Below are 13751 nucleotides of genomic sequence, written 5' to 3' on the forward strand. Positions count from 1 at the left end.
AACCAATCAGATTCAACGACGTCACCAGCGTCGAACGAAAACCAAGGGAAAGGAACACGGATATTTACATGAAAGAGAATTACAAACCTGACTTTGTTTTCTCAATCAAAATAATACAAAGTCAGGCAGCATGAGTGGATATACAATCTTAGGATTGTTTTGTAGTTTTATCGTATTTCTGGCGCTGCCTTCGGTGGTGTTATGCGAAGAGGTAAGCCTGAAAATCGATTTTTAAACTCACGTTTTACGACCCACGATCCAGCCATCTTTGTCCACAAATGAATGAAGATTTTTTTCCTTCATTACAGCCTCGAACTTTGAGTGTTCCAGAATCTTTCCTGTTTATATCTACTTTGGATGGAACAATGCATGCCGTGAAGAAACAAACAGGAGAAATTAGGTGGTCCCTTAAAGAAGGTGAGATTTTGTACTTCTCAATGACTAGAACTAAGCTTACTATACCGCTACTACTGGACGGAAGTTGTAAGGTCTTTAAAACGGCGAATGCCGTGAAATTATGAACGTGTTTAGAAACTATTATTTTCTTAAAACTGTTCAATTAAGCTATTGTTAGAATGTAAAGATTATTTTGGGGAAATTTTGCGTTAACGCTGATCGCCAAGGTACAAAAGATGAACTACTTTGTAGGTTTATTATAGACTGAAATGATCGCAGGTTGTGTGGGGAGCTTTTGCTTACAAGTGAAGTATCCTATTTCATTTCCGTATTCTATCGCTTCTATTCAGATCTGTTTGAAGGCTTTGTTAAACCAGCTACCTTGTGGCATAATCAACTTAAAAAAAGTCTTCCCTTTTAATATCCATAGATCAGATTAAACGGGTTACGTTGGACTCTGCGTTGGAAATCCATGAAACTCGACTTGCAATTTCGAAGTTTTTGAACTTTTTGAATGCTTTAAACAACCCATAACCAGTTTGTAGAAGTCATATGTTCAGATCATTGTATGAAACAAATCTCTCCAATATATTTTCTATAAGAAGCTTGGTGTGATGCAATATGAATTTATTATCAATATTCCTTTGTAATTGTTTTCAAAAATAATGAAATATACGACATTAGCATAATCATTTATTCATTGATTAGTCTGGAGAAAAAGACACTTTTAAAATCTTTAAATAATGCATTTACGATGAAAGCTGTCTTGTGCAATGTATCTTCCCATGTGATTCAATATTATGTTTATGGAGAATGTTTGTCTTTCAGACAGCTATTTAGACAAAATCATAATCTTGTTTAAATATGTATGATTTTTTGATATTTTGAGAACAAAGTGCTCACAGCATACATACAATAGTACCAAATGGTTGAGAGAGCAACAAACAAATCACAATTTTTAAGAAGAATATCACAATGTTTTTTTAATTTATTATTATAAGAAAATGTCTCGATGTGACTCACATGCAAGGGATTTGAAGTTACCATCATTGTTTGTTTTTTATTCAAAGATGAGATATTAAGAATAAATAAACTGCTGGACTTTTTCCAGGTGCATTAAATAACAATGTAGGTGATATTTTTTAATAATTTAGATCATTTTTAAAGTTTTCATTAGGCAAATGTTTAGTTGACTCTTTAGATGTTTAATTTTCTTTCTGTGACCATGCCTGTTCAAGGATGATTTCGTGGGGAAGTGCAAATGATTTTTTGAGATATGAAATTGGTGATTTCATTACTACCGTACTTTTTTGGCCGTAAAATGATTGTATATTATATTCTTTTTTGCCGAGCGGTGTTTTAAGGGGTATATTTGAGGACCCCAGGTTATAATGGTAATGAGATTGTGTTGGCCTCTTCATGGTCTGGGTTCAAGCCTTGGCCAGGGTCACTGCTTTGTGTTGTAATGGGCAAGAAACTTTATCTCTGTCACAATGCCTCTCTTCAGTGGGTTGTGACGAATTGGAGGTAATTCTACCAAAATGGTAGGACTTACCTATAGCACTGGCCTGGTTAACCATGAGGGCTTTTACATTATAATATTGTTTCTTTTTTATTTCACTTTGTCTCAGATTTATGATAATGAATGTAGAACAAAGGAAAATAAAAAGCAAACTGGTTTGAAATCCTTTAAACCAAAACCAAATTTAAACCCAGACACAGACATCTTGATACTTCAATTGCATGAAAACAGGGCTTTTGATAAGATTGCAATACAGGGCATACAAGAAGCTGAAAACATTTCTGTTAGTCCTGTTTGTAGAAAACTGCATGAATTTTAGCTGGTGATTTATAACAAAACACCCGCCGCAGCTCGACCAGCAGGTGCCCGATCTTATTCAATGTAAGCCCTGGAAAATAACTAGCTACCTTATTCATAATTCATCTGCACTTCCTGGGCATGTCTTGTCTTGTGTTTAGAAAGAATTTTATAATCTGAATCAGTGACAAAAAGAGTTTTAAACCTGATATAAGTGAAATTAAATTCATTTATTGTTTCGTCTTCCACAGATGCTGTAATACAGACACCAGTCTACCTTCGTCCAGGGTAAGATTAAAATTAGTTTCTGATTGATTGAAAACCCTGACATATATAATATTAGGTTTACGGTAGTAATAATATGTCAAAGAACACTTAAATAATTTTGATCAGAAGAGATTTTGTAAAGCAAATACAGTAGAACCCGGGTAACTCGAACTTGGATAACTCAAAAACCCCCCTAACTAAAACTAACTTCCTTTTCCCTTAGATTTGACCCCCCTTTTCTTTCTTTTTTACTCCGGTAACTTGGATAACTAGAAAACCCCCGCTAACTCAAACTAAATTTTGTTTCCCTTGATCAAAATTTGGGTCAAATTTACCCCAATAACTCGAATTTGGCGGTTTTTGCCATTTGCCACGGACGCCCATTGATTAGACCAACAAACAGATCACGTATTAGACAGCCATTTTCCTCCTTATTATAATGAATTTATGATCGTGTCAGAGTTTCTGACAAGAAAAGTTTAATTTGCACTGTACTGTATTCTGAAGTGCTGAAAAATCAGTCAACTATCAATTATTTACTTGGCAAAGTGAATATTCAGTGGCCCCTGATAACTCGAAACCCTGCTAACTCGAACTGTTTTTCATTTCCCCTCAGAGTTTGAGTTACCAAGGTTCTACTGTACATGCGAAAATATGCTTTATGCAAATTTAGAAACCCTGTTACTTTTACAACATGGCGTATTAAATTTTATTGTTATTCTTGAGAATGGTGTCTTGACGATGCCGAAACGTCAACTTATATGACATAATTCAACCTTTTAGGTTGCGAATTTTTTTTAATAAACTTTCTAACTATCTAACTTATAACTATAATAATAATGTTATATTCTAAATAAAACTTTCTGTAATGAGCATGCATGGATAATGAGGGGTGGTGAATGGTCCTTCAAAAAAATGCGTGTCTCCCAAATTTTTAGCCAATTTTAGGGTCTCTTCTTCTCAATTTTTTTTTTTTCCCTTTCTCAGTTTCTCTTTTTTTTTTTTAAAAAAAAAAACTCTAAAAAGGCGCGGGCCCCCAAAAAATATATTTTTTTTCCCCTCCCCAAAATTTTCTTTATACCACCCCCCCCCCTATAATGTTATGATTTTGAATTTCATAATATTTTACCAACTTGCGACTGTTTATTGCTATGCTTATGCTATGATATTTTTTCCTCTCTTTCTTTCTTCAGTGCAATATTTATTCCTGATCCTAAAGATGGGAGCCTGTATGCTTTTGGCAGTGCTCATGATGGTCTAAAGGTTTAGTGATAGTTTTGTTATTGTTGGTATAATTTTAATGTAATATTATACCGGGTATACTTTTTTCATTTTCTCAAAATAATATATTCAAAAAAGAAAGCAAGTTGCGGCCAATTCATTACTCATTTACAAGTTGAGGTAAAAATTATTAATTGTGATAGTTTTGCATATTAAAAACCTTCAATATTGTAAGGTTTTTTTATTTTTTTTATAAAAAAATTTATTATATACAGAGAGAAATTGTTATGTTTAATATTGCAGTCATCCTTTATTTTTGTAAACAGCGTTTTAGCATATCAGAAATCCTTGATTTTAACATGTGTCCATTACAGTCAGGCCAGAGGGAGAAAAACAAAGTTGTTGACCACTTTTTTTATAAAAATTCTAAAATAGATTAAATAAATAGATTAAATGACATATTTTGAAATATTTTCAAAATTTAATTGTATTTTTCAGAAACTGCCATTCACCATACCAGAACTGGTGCGAGCATCTCCTTGTCGAAGTTCAGATGGAATCCTGTACACAGGTTTTTAATGATTGTTTATTTTTGTTTGTTTACTTTGTTAGCTTGTTTGTTCTGAGTTTTACCATTTCTATTTATTTGTTTGTTCTATCTTTTATTTATTTTGCCAGCTGTTGTTGATATGTTCATGTTATGTTACACAGTAGATCTTTCATTCATGTGCTGCTGTTTCATTCGTTCTCTATTTTTTGACATCTAGTGTAAAATTCATGTAGAGCCACACTTTCATTCATTTCACATACCGTTATTACATAATTCTTAGAACGGTTTTAATTTTGCTAATTTTAACTTATTCCAGGTCGTAAAACAGATGTTTGGTATGCTATTGACCTGGACACTGGGATTAAACAACAAACTCTTAAACTGGATGGAACAGAGACTGTTTGTCCAATAATGTCCAACAAGAAGGCACCAGTATTTCTTGGCAGAACAGGTAGACTATGTAGATTGATCTGTAAGAGACTTACCCTGATTATGTCACTTAAGCAGGCATTAGGCACAATCTCAGCTGCGTTTTGGGAAAATAAGCCTGTGGGCAGACCAGACCAGACAAGGTGGCGGAAATCGAGTCTAAGTAGGCATGTGACAAGTATTCTTTGAATGTGCTATCAAATACTCAAAACTAGAATGAAAAGAAACATATAAGAATCAGTACAAGGAGAATTAAACTTGAATTGAAATACTTGGACTGATAATCAGCAGTATTATTGGTCATCTGATTGGTATTTTGATTGGTTGATAAGATTAAAAATAATGCGACATTTTCTTTTTTTACAGAGTACACGATAACCATGTATGATAGCAAAACTAGAGAAAAGAGGTGTGTATAATATTTGGTTTGGGACAGTCACAATACACAGTCATCTACAAGTATTATTTAATAATATTTTTGTGTTTTCAATTATAAGTTAAGATACATGTGCACTGGCAAATTTATTGGTGTAGTAACATTGCCAATGACCCAACTTTTTAACAAGAGGAAGAGATCAAGTCTCCTTGCTGACCATGGTTTGCTTTAAGTGTAGGCCGACAGAATTTAGAAGAAGGAAGTCCTTCAAGAAGAATGCTTTTAATATTTCACTAAGTATTGATGTTTATAAATTTAAATAATTAATATATTTTTTCTCTTATTGCAGATGGAATGCTACATTTCATGATTATTCTTCTCATCTTGCCCAAGATGTGGATTACAGTAAATATTTACCTTTATTTTTTAAAAAGTAGCTGGTTTACACTTAACCTAGTACTTAGTTAGTAGTTTCTGGGCTAATAAATGTTATGAATCTTTTTTCTTAGATCTTCATCATATGTGTTCTAGTTCAGATGGTTTTATGGTTACTATGGACGCATCAACAGGTAAATATAAGTAAAATGTACTCAACAACTAGCATCATTCAGACGTTAATGATAGCAGTGGGCTCTTGCTGTATGCTTTCTCACCAATGAAGGAATAATGTTCCAAAGTCAATTGATTCTGACATAATTATGTGAAGGTTGAACATTGTTGGGAGAGGTATCTAAATGTGTTATGCATTCCTTGAATAGACCTCTTGAATGATTTGTGTCAATTCTCACATTGAAAAAAAAAAATAACAGGGAAATTGACATGATGGATGTACATCTACATCATCTGATAATTGCAAAATGCTAATCACATTAAATATTAATACTATGTCTTATCATTGTGTAAAATACCTTTCTACACACTGTGTCCATTTAGTAACTGCTTTTAGCACATAACTGACGAAAGTATGACGGAGGGAGGGGCACCACAGACGGCGACAGACAGAGTGACCCCGAAGCCAGCGAGCGGCGGACGCGCGAAGACCCCGGGGGGCGACGCGGGGGTGGCGACCGGGCGCGGCCGCCGGGAGGCGCGGAAACCATCTTAATAGAACTTTGTAAATTCTTTCCTTTTACTCATATACAGTTTGTTTCCCAAATTAATACCAGAGTTTGCTACACAATTTTATCTGGAATACATGTGCATTCTCAGTTTGTTTTCTATTGTACTTATCAGGAGAAATTTTGTGGACCAAGAATTATGGATCCCCTGTAGTAGGAATCTATAAGATGGACAATGAGGCATTATTGAAAGTCAAGGTCAATCACATAGCTAAAGAAACACTGACGCATCTTATTGGTGCGAATACATCAAGCTCTTCACATGAAAACACTTTCCTTGGTGATGGTGGAGAGATCGTTTTACAGTAAGTACATGCTATTGGCTAATATTGTGCATTTACATATGACTTGCAAACTGCATTGCATTAGTTACTTTGTATTCATTGAAGTGGCGGATCCAGACCTTGAGGTAAGTGGGGGGTCCGATCATCCAGACCCTGTCATAGGGGGGGGGGGGGGGGGGGCATTTTTTTTCGGGGTAAAAAAAAAAAAAAAAAAGGGGGGGGGGCCCCACCCCCCCCCCCCCCCCCCCCCAGTTAAGTCTGTTACAGTATGCAATTATTCTTTTGGTTTTGCACAAAATTATAGTCACAATATTTGGTGGATTAAAAGGTCTTTCTTTATAACGATGCAATGACCCACAAGGTTGCTGGCAAGGCATGAAATCTCAACCTCTGATGTTCAAACTCTCAGATGACATTATATATGTTGCTCTCTGCATGCTTTGCAGACCTACAATGTAGAGCTGATCTTATAGGCTCTGTAACACACATTAAATAGCTGTGATGATGTATAAAGATCAAGGCTACAGAATTTTGACTTTTGCATCAATGTTCTAACAATGATCCTATTAAATTTTTTTTAGGCCAACACTTTACATAGGAGAACATGCTGGTGGATTATACGCTCTGCCGTCACTTGTAGAAGAAGGTTCACCACTGGTTGAGGTAAGGATTGTGCTTGACACTCAAGTATGATTTCTGATTTCCAAACTCTTCCTTCAATATAAGTCTGATCCAAAAGTGTTTTAGTCTAAAATTCTTACTTGGAACTGTTTTCCCTTTGTTTAGGCAAAAGTTTTACTGATTGAAGGCCCCAAACCAGTCGTCCCTTCATCAACTCATTCCAAGGATACAGTGTCATCCAGAGAGCCTTCTGTAAACAGTTCCCCTCCAGTGCGGCGCCCTGTACAGCAGCCTAAAGTGCTTGAACCCAAGGCTGCATTGCTTCTTGGACATCATCAAGTTCCGCTGGTTGCCAGTCCACAGTTGCATATTACGCACATTCCCGACAAGCTGATGCCGCTGTACATGCATCATCTACACAATGCGAAGATGATGCCGAAGAGAATAGAGAAGACAACTACAAAGGAGGAAGACAGGCGGCAACAACAGGAGATGTTTGAGATGATGAAGATTCATCAGCGATTGTTGTACACTATTATTGCTACCATTGGGATTCCTGTGGTTCTGTTGGTAGTGTTTTATATTGACGTAAGTTAGCATGCATCATTAATTGTTGTACACTATTATTGCTATTACTGGGATTCCTGTGGTTCTGTTGGTAGTGTTTTATATTGACGTAAGTTGCATGCCAGCATGTGACTGCACATGGGACCTGGGCTGTTGGGGTATTGAAGCAAGATAGCATGCACTGTTGCAAATGCTGACGCATAGAATGACGCAAAGAATTTGATTTTGTGTTTATTGGATCGTCTTGCATTTATCCAAAGGAGTGAAAAGGATTGTGGATTAAATTATTGATGCAATACAGTAGAATTCCGATTTCTTGTACCTCTCTTTAAAGATGGGAAACGGAGGTTGCGAAAAATAATTCATATATTATACTGTTATACACCCTCTGTGGATGTCTTTCAAAGGGTAAAATGGCGAACGCTATAACTATTACTTTTTTTTTTTTTTTTTTTTTTTTTTCTCCTTGTGTTCTTTTTTTTTCGTTATCTCTTTTTTTTCTCCCCCTCTTTTTTCCCCCCCCAACTACCTTTTTTTTTTTTTCCCTAATTTTTATTTTTTTCCCTCCCCGGGCTAAAAAAACTTTTATACACTCCATTTTATTTTTTTAATTTTTTTTTTTTTTTTTTTTTTTTTTTTTTTTTTTTTTTTATTTTTTTTTTTTTTTTTTTTTTTTTTTTTTTTTTTTTTTTTTTTTTTTTTTTTTTTTTTTTTTTTTTTTTTCTTTTTTTTTTTTTTTTTTTTTTTTTTTTTTTTTTTTTTTTTTTTTTTTTTTTACCCCCCCCCCCCCCCAAAAAAAATAATTTTCAAGAAATCGGGAGATTCGAGAAATCAGGAGTAAAATTACAAAGAAGTACTATCTAAGGGTAAAGAAAATTGGTTAGATAAATCGGAAGCCAAGGGTTTGAGAAATCGGGATTCTACTGTATATCAAACACAAGAGACGGTGTGTTTCATCACATTTCCAAATTCTGAGAAGAGACGCACAGCGGAGTATTTTTGACGACCTTCCAGGTGTTTGAAAATTTAATGAAACACTCTCTCCAGTGTTTGATATTTCTTCTCAATCGAAACTAAACTTACGGTGAAAACAGAGAAAATGAAATCGTAAAAATCTATGGAGTTAAATCCCCGCACTAAGTTTACTAATTTTGTCGCAACTCTTGTTTTCTGTTGTTATAGAGGTCAACCAGACATTCTACTGTGTCTTCAAGAGGCTCGTCTCGTCAATCGTCATCACAAAGCGTTGACGAACAAAAGACAGAGCAACCTCCTGAGAACAACATGAGTAAGTTTAACAAGTATTTTCGGCAATAAATGAGACATAAACACAACACTTCTGTCTGTTTTACACCAATGCTGAAAGTTTATCAAATTGAGAGCTAGTTTTCTCGTAAACCATTTCTTATATTTTTGTCAACAGATAGTTTCGTGTGCGTAGGAAAGATATCCTTCTCTTTGAAAGATGTCCTTGGTCGCGGTTGCGAAGGAACAGTGGTTTACAAGTAAGCTACTTTCTACCATCTAAAACTTTTCTTTCAACTTTATAAAGATATTATCTTGTCGCCGTTTTAAGCTTGGAAAGTTCAGTGGTCAAATGTTGGAGTCTGCGTCCATGAAATTAACGTTCTAGGTTTTGTTCAGAGTTGTGACATCATTCTGTTGTTTTCAGGGGTAAATTTGATGGCCGTGATGCTGCAGTCAAACGCATTTTGCCAGAATGTTTCACTTTTGCTGATAGAGAGGTTTGATTTTTTTCTGGATTTTTTCTTGTTATCAATCGTATTTTTCCACAGTACGTGAACCCATAGATAAGACGCAACGAGATTGTCGCGTTTCGTTCAGCTACATAGACTGTTTTTTATTTTTTTTATTTTTTATTTTTATTGCTTTAGACTATTATTGATATCGGAAGGTTGTTTTGTTATAGGTTGATCTTCTTCGAGAATCAGACGCACATCCAAACGTCATCAGGTATTTTTGCACGGTAAGCGATTCTGGGATTCAATCCATAAAATTCCATACTGATGAGGTAGCTCTTCAGAGAGCTGTGTAGTGTCTCTAATTGGTTGTTTGTTTCGCGCGAAAATTGAAAATCAAGCAACAGCCAATCAGAGACACTAGACGGATCTTTGTCGAGCTACGTCATCAGTATGAAATTTGTGGGGTCGAAATGAGCGCGGAAAGAATAAACTCGCGCGAAAAGAGAGGCTACAGATTAAGTGATTTTGAAGAGAGAGTGATGACTAATCAGTTTTTGTTTTCATTTTAGGAAGAGAATCAGCAGTTTCGGTATATTGCATTGGAATTATGCGAGGCGACTCTTCAAGAGGTAGAAAGAAGCTTTCGTAATTCGTTCTTATTTTGAGCACTTGATGCTATTTTATCGAATTACTGGGTATTAACTTTTTTAATTTTTTGTTAGTACGTGGAAGATCCGACGTTTGAGCGCCATGGACTTACGCCAGTAACTGTACTAAACCAAGCTACCTCAGGATTGGCTCATCTTCATTCTCTTAATATTGGTAAAATAATCTTTTTTCTTTGAGCGTTGTGTTAAAGAAACTGTCTCCGGAGATCACCGAAAAAACTCGTCGCCTAACACCTAGATCTGTGTTTCTTCATATGTCGTATTTAGTTTAAATACTTGTCTAATTTGTTTTCAGTTCATCGCGATATCAAACCTCATAATGTGCTGATTTCAAAGCGAAGTGCGAGCGGCGAAGTGAAAGCAATGATATCGGACTTTGGACTTTGTAAGAAGCTGGCGCATGGGCGCAACTCGGTTACGTGTCAAACAGGCGCTATAGGAACAGACGGCTGGATTGCGCCAGAAATGTTTAAACCAGACAACAAAATGGTAATGCTCTATTGCTCATTTGTCATGTGTCGAAACGTCCTTTTTCAGTCTGATCTCAAGCCTGTCTACTCCATTTCGGAGCAAAGGCCACCGACAAAACTCCTCCAATCCCCCCTTTTCCTGGCCAGGCGTTCCATCTACGTCAAGGTGTAGTTCTTCAACTGTATAGTGCGTGGCGTATCCCTTCTCCAGCTGTTACGTGGTTTCCCCCTCAGTCTGCTTGTATGCGGCGAAATTTTTCCCGCCATTTTTATGATCAATTTGGCAAACTGTGGGTTGTTTATACTGTGTTATCCAAAATATGCTGAGTTAACAGTTGTTCCCCGGCCCATTTCCCCGTTCCGGGTAAAGGCCAAAAGTGAAAGTGAACAGTTGTTCCCAAAACTTTTCTTTTTTTTCATAGAAAAAGTTCCGTATTGTTAAGCGAATCGCCAATACCGCTTTATTACCTCAAGAGAAAATTTTAGATCATAATTAATCTTAGGAACTTTCGATGTTTTGGCCAATGTAGGACTAAATTAACTTTCAGAAAGGTTTCTAAGCAGTTCTTCTTACGCCCTTTTGTTTTATATTATTTTAACTTATAATTTTATTTTTCTCACTTCAGAATCGTTCTGTGGATATTTTCTCTTCTGGTTGTGTGTTTTATTACGTGTTGAGTGGAGGACGTCATCCATTCGGAGACCAATACAGACGACAAGCTAATATCTTATCAGGAGAATACGATACAGAAAAGATCATTAATTCTGAATGTAAGGATCCCAGCTTACGATTCTTGCTGTTTGACAGGTTTATTTGCCAATTTCTCTTTTACCACATTTCTAGTTGCGTCGTGTACGTTTTTGACTAATAGTAATAATATTGTACCTTCGCTTTTACAGTAGTAACAGAAGCAAAAGACCTTATAAAAATGATGTTGAACCCTTGTTCTTCGGAAAGGTAGGTTTGTTTCTGCGTCTTTAGCGGTTAGAAATCGAATGAGCCTGCGGTTTTCGGTAGGGCTGTTGCTAAGTTACGCAGTGGCTGTCTCTGATTCGGATAAAAAAGAATCGGGAACTTTTTGGATGCTGCTTCGGGGGTTCAACAGACAACCGTTTTGTTTTTCAATCTTTCTGTGTTTTAGCTACGACCACCTCTTTGAGACTTGTTGATGAAATACAAAATAACTTCCTGTTTGTTTACAGACCCTCAGCAAAAGCAATCCTTAAACATCCATTCTTCTGGAACAGAGAAAAACAGCTTGCTTTCTTTCAGGTAAGGACGAGGAACGTCGAATAAGAGGAAGGTTTTATTTGGTACATCTGTGAATACATTAAGCAATAATGACACTTGATAAAATCCGGATTCATAACGTCAAATGTTGTTATTGTCGTTTTCTCAGGACGTAAGTGACCGGATTGAGAAAGAGTCTGAAGAATCAGATCTGCTAATGACACTACAGAAAGACTCCATACCTGTGGTGCGAGGGGACTGGAAAGTACACTTGAGCAGCGAGTTACAGGAAGGTGAGTACAGAGAAAGAGACTGGGAACCAATGGTTTTAAAACCTTCTCTCTCTGCTTGTGGGCTTTCAATTTGAAAAAAATCTAAAAATAATTAGTTTCCTCAAGTAGTAAAACACTAAAAAAGTCTAATTAAACCAAAATAAACGTGGATTGTTATGGCTGAAGGGATTAAGACGGATTACAAACGAGCAAAATTCAAAAATTGGCCCTTTTTAGTCTGTGACGTAGCTCATTTAATAAAATGCTTTAATTGTAATCTTTTTCCTGTTTGACAGATCTTCGTAAATTTAGGACATACAAAGGTTCTCATGTCAGAGATCTTTTACGCGCCATGCGAAACAAGGTAAATCCTTTTACATGTTCACTATTTGCTTTATGTTTTCGTACTGAATTCACAATTTTTAGTAAATCGCAGTTGCGTCCATTCCAGTTCAGTTCTCATTAAGTGAGGCCGCGAGTTTTGGTAGGAACCGATTTGTTTTCCACTTTTTTGTTGCTTATATTTTTGGCATTTATTTTTGGCACGTGAGGATTTGCCCCTGTCCTTTGATTAAGCAAATAGTAAACTCCATAGCGGATTCACGCCGTCATATCTCCTCTCTTGCAGGGACGGCGGAGCAGCCAGGGGGGGGCGACAGGACAAGGGGGGGGGGGGGGGCAGAACCCCAAAAGCAGGAAAAGGGGGGGGCAGCCCCCCCAGCCCCCGGCTCCGCCGTCTCTCTCTTGTGGCTGGTATCTTTTTGGAAAAGGGAAGGGAGGAGGGGTATTCTCGTGTAACTTGTGATCTGGTTGTCTTTTCCGAAAGAAAAGGGATAGAATAAGAGAATCTCTCCTCCCCCCCTTCCCCCCCCCCCCCCCGCCACCCCTCTTTACCTTGTTGACCTATGGGTACATCAATTCATTCGCTGACTTTTCATGCCCGGGAAGCCACTTTAATGACTCTCTTTCGGAAAATGGTTGGTGGTAAGGTGGTGTCCCAGTTTATTTCGGCTAGCTGGCAGTCAATGTTAATCAATGTTGATGTCACGTGTTGTTAATTTTCACAGAAACATCACTACCGTGAGCTGCCTGATCACGTGAAGCAATCTCTGGGCTCAGTTCCTGATGGATACATGCGTTACTTCAGCTCTCGATTTCCACGGCTTCTCATGCACACGTACTATGCTATGGCCTCGTGTAAGACAGAGCCAGTCTTTCAAACGTACTACTTTCAAGACTGAAATATTATTTTGAGAGATTACTCTGAGGCCGATGCGATTGACACCTGGTCATGTCTGTCCTGAATATCTCTGTGTGACATGAGGAACTTTTTTGCAGGAGCTTCCATAAGAGGGCACTTTCAGGACTGCGTCTATTTGTCCCCTTATGTAGTGTTTGTGCGTATCGGGACCATGAATGAGTGTGCCCAGTAGGAGTCTCTCTCATTAGACAGACGAACCGAGGTAGAAGTTCGACTGTATTGGTCAACATAGAACGCGGCGGCTTGCGTGACACTTAAAAAGATCCTGCGTTACATTTCCGTGGAATAGACGATCACTCGTTGTCTTCCCTTTGTCAATATTATACAGAAAAATATTTTTTAAAATAATAATAAAAAAATCACGTGAATGTCCTCATCTCTACGCTCCGAACTGTCAGGAGAAAAAATAGATCAGATTATTTATTCTCAGGTTACCTCCACGGTTGTACATAATTATCACTAAATTCTTTATAATACATCTAGTTAGAATTGTAGAAA

General features: G+C 36.9%; 1 protein-coding gene across 1 annotated transcript; it reads left to right on the forward strand.

Annotated features, from left to right (window-relative positions):
• Positions 1–15: 15 nt before the first annotated feature.
• Positions 16–13598, forward strand: LOC144633184 (serine/threonine-protein kinase/endoribonuclease IRE1-like). Its single transcript, XM_078491994.1, has 25 exons — positions 16–211; positions 309–417; positions 2467–2503; positions 3676–3745; positions 4202–4274; positions 4570–4704; positions 5049–5091; positions 5408–5463; positions 5568–5627; positions 6292–6481; positions 7042–7123; positions 7247–7669; positions 8831–8936; positions 9072–9153; positions 9321–9393; positions 9579–9635; positions 9921–9980; positions 10074–10173; positions 10315–10508; positions 11116–11260; positions 11390–11447; positions 11693–11762; positions 11890–12013; positions 12289–12356; positions 13060–13598. Exons 1-25 carry the CDS (start codon positions 131–133, stop codon positions 13231–13233), a joined length of 2670 nt encoding a protein of 889 aa, XP_078348120.1. The 5' UTR covers positions 16–130; the 3' UTR covers positions 13234–13598.
• Positions 13599–13751: the final 153 nt, after the last annotated feature.

The sequence above is a fragment of the Oculina patagonica genome, chromosome 12 (assembly GCF_052425735.1).
Source record: "Oculina patagonica isolate OP01 chromosome 12, crgOcupat, whole genome shotgun sequence".
In the NCBI taxonomy this organism is placed as follows: domain Eukaryota; kingdom Metazoa; phylum Cnidaria; class Anthozoa; order Scleractinia; family Oculinidae; genus Oculina; species Oculina patagonica.

Coding starts and splice junctions, on each gene's coding strand:
- LOC144633184 (XM_078491994.1), top strand. CDS start 131: ATGAGTGGATATACAATCTTAGGATTGTTTTGTAGTTTTATCGTATTT. Junction 3,746..4,201: donor GTGCTCATGATGGTCTAAAG/GTTTAGTGATAG, acceptor TGTATTTTTCAG/AAACTGCCATTCACCATACC. Junction 9,394..9,578: donor TCACTTTTGCTGATAGAGAG/GTTTGATTTTTT, acceptor GTTTTGTTATAG/GTTGATCTTCTTCGAGAATC.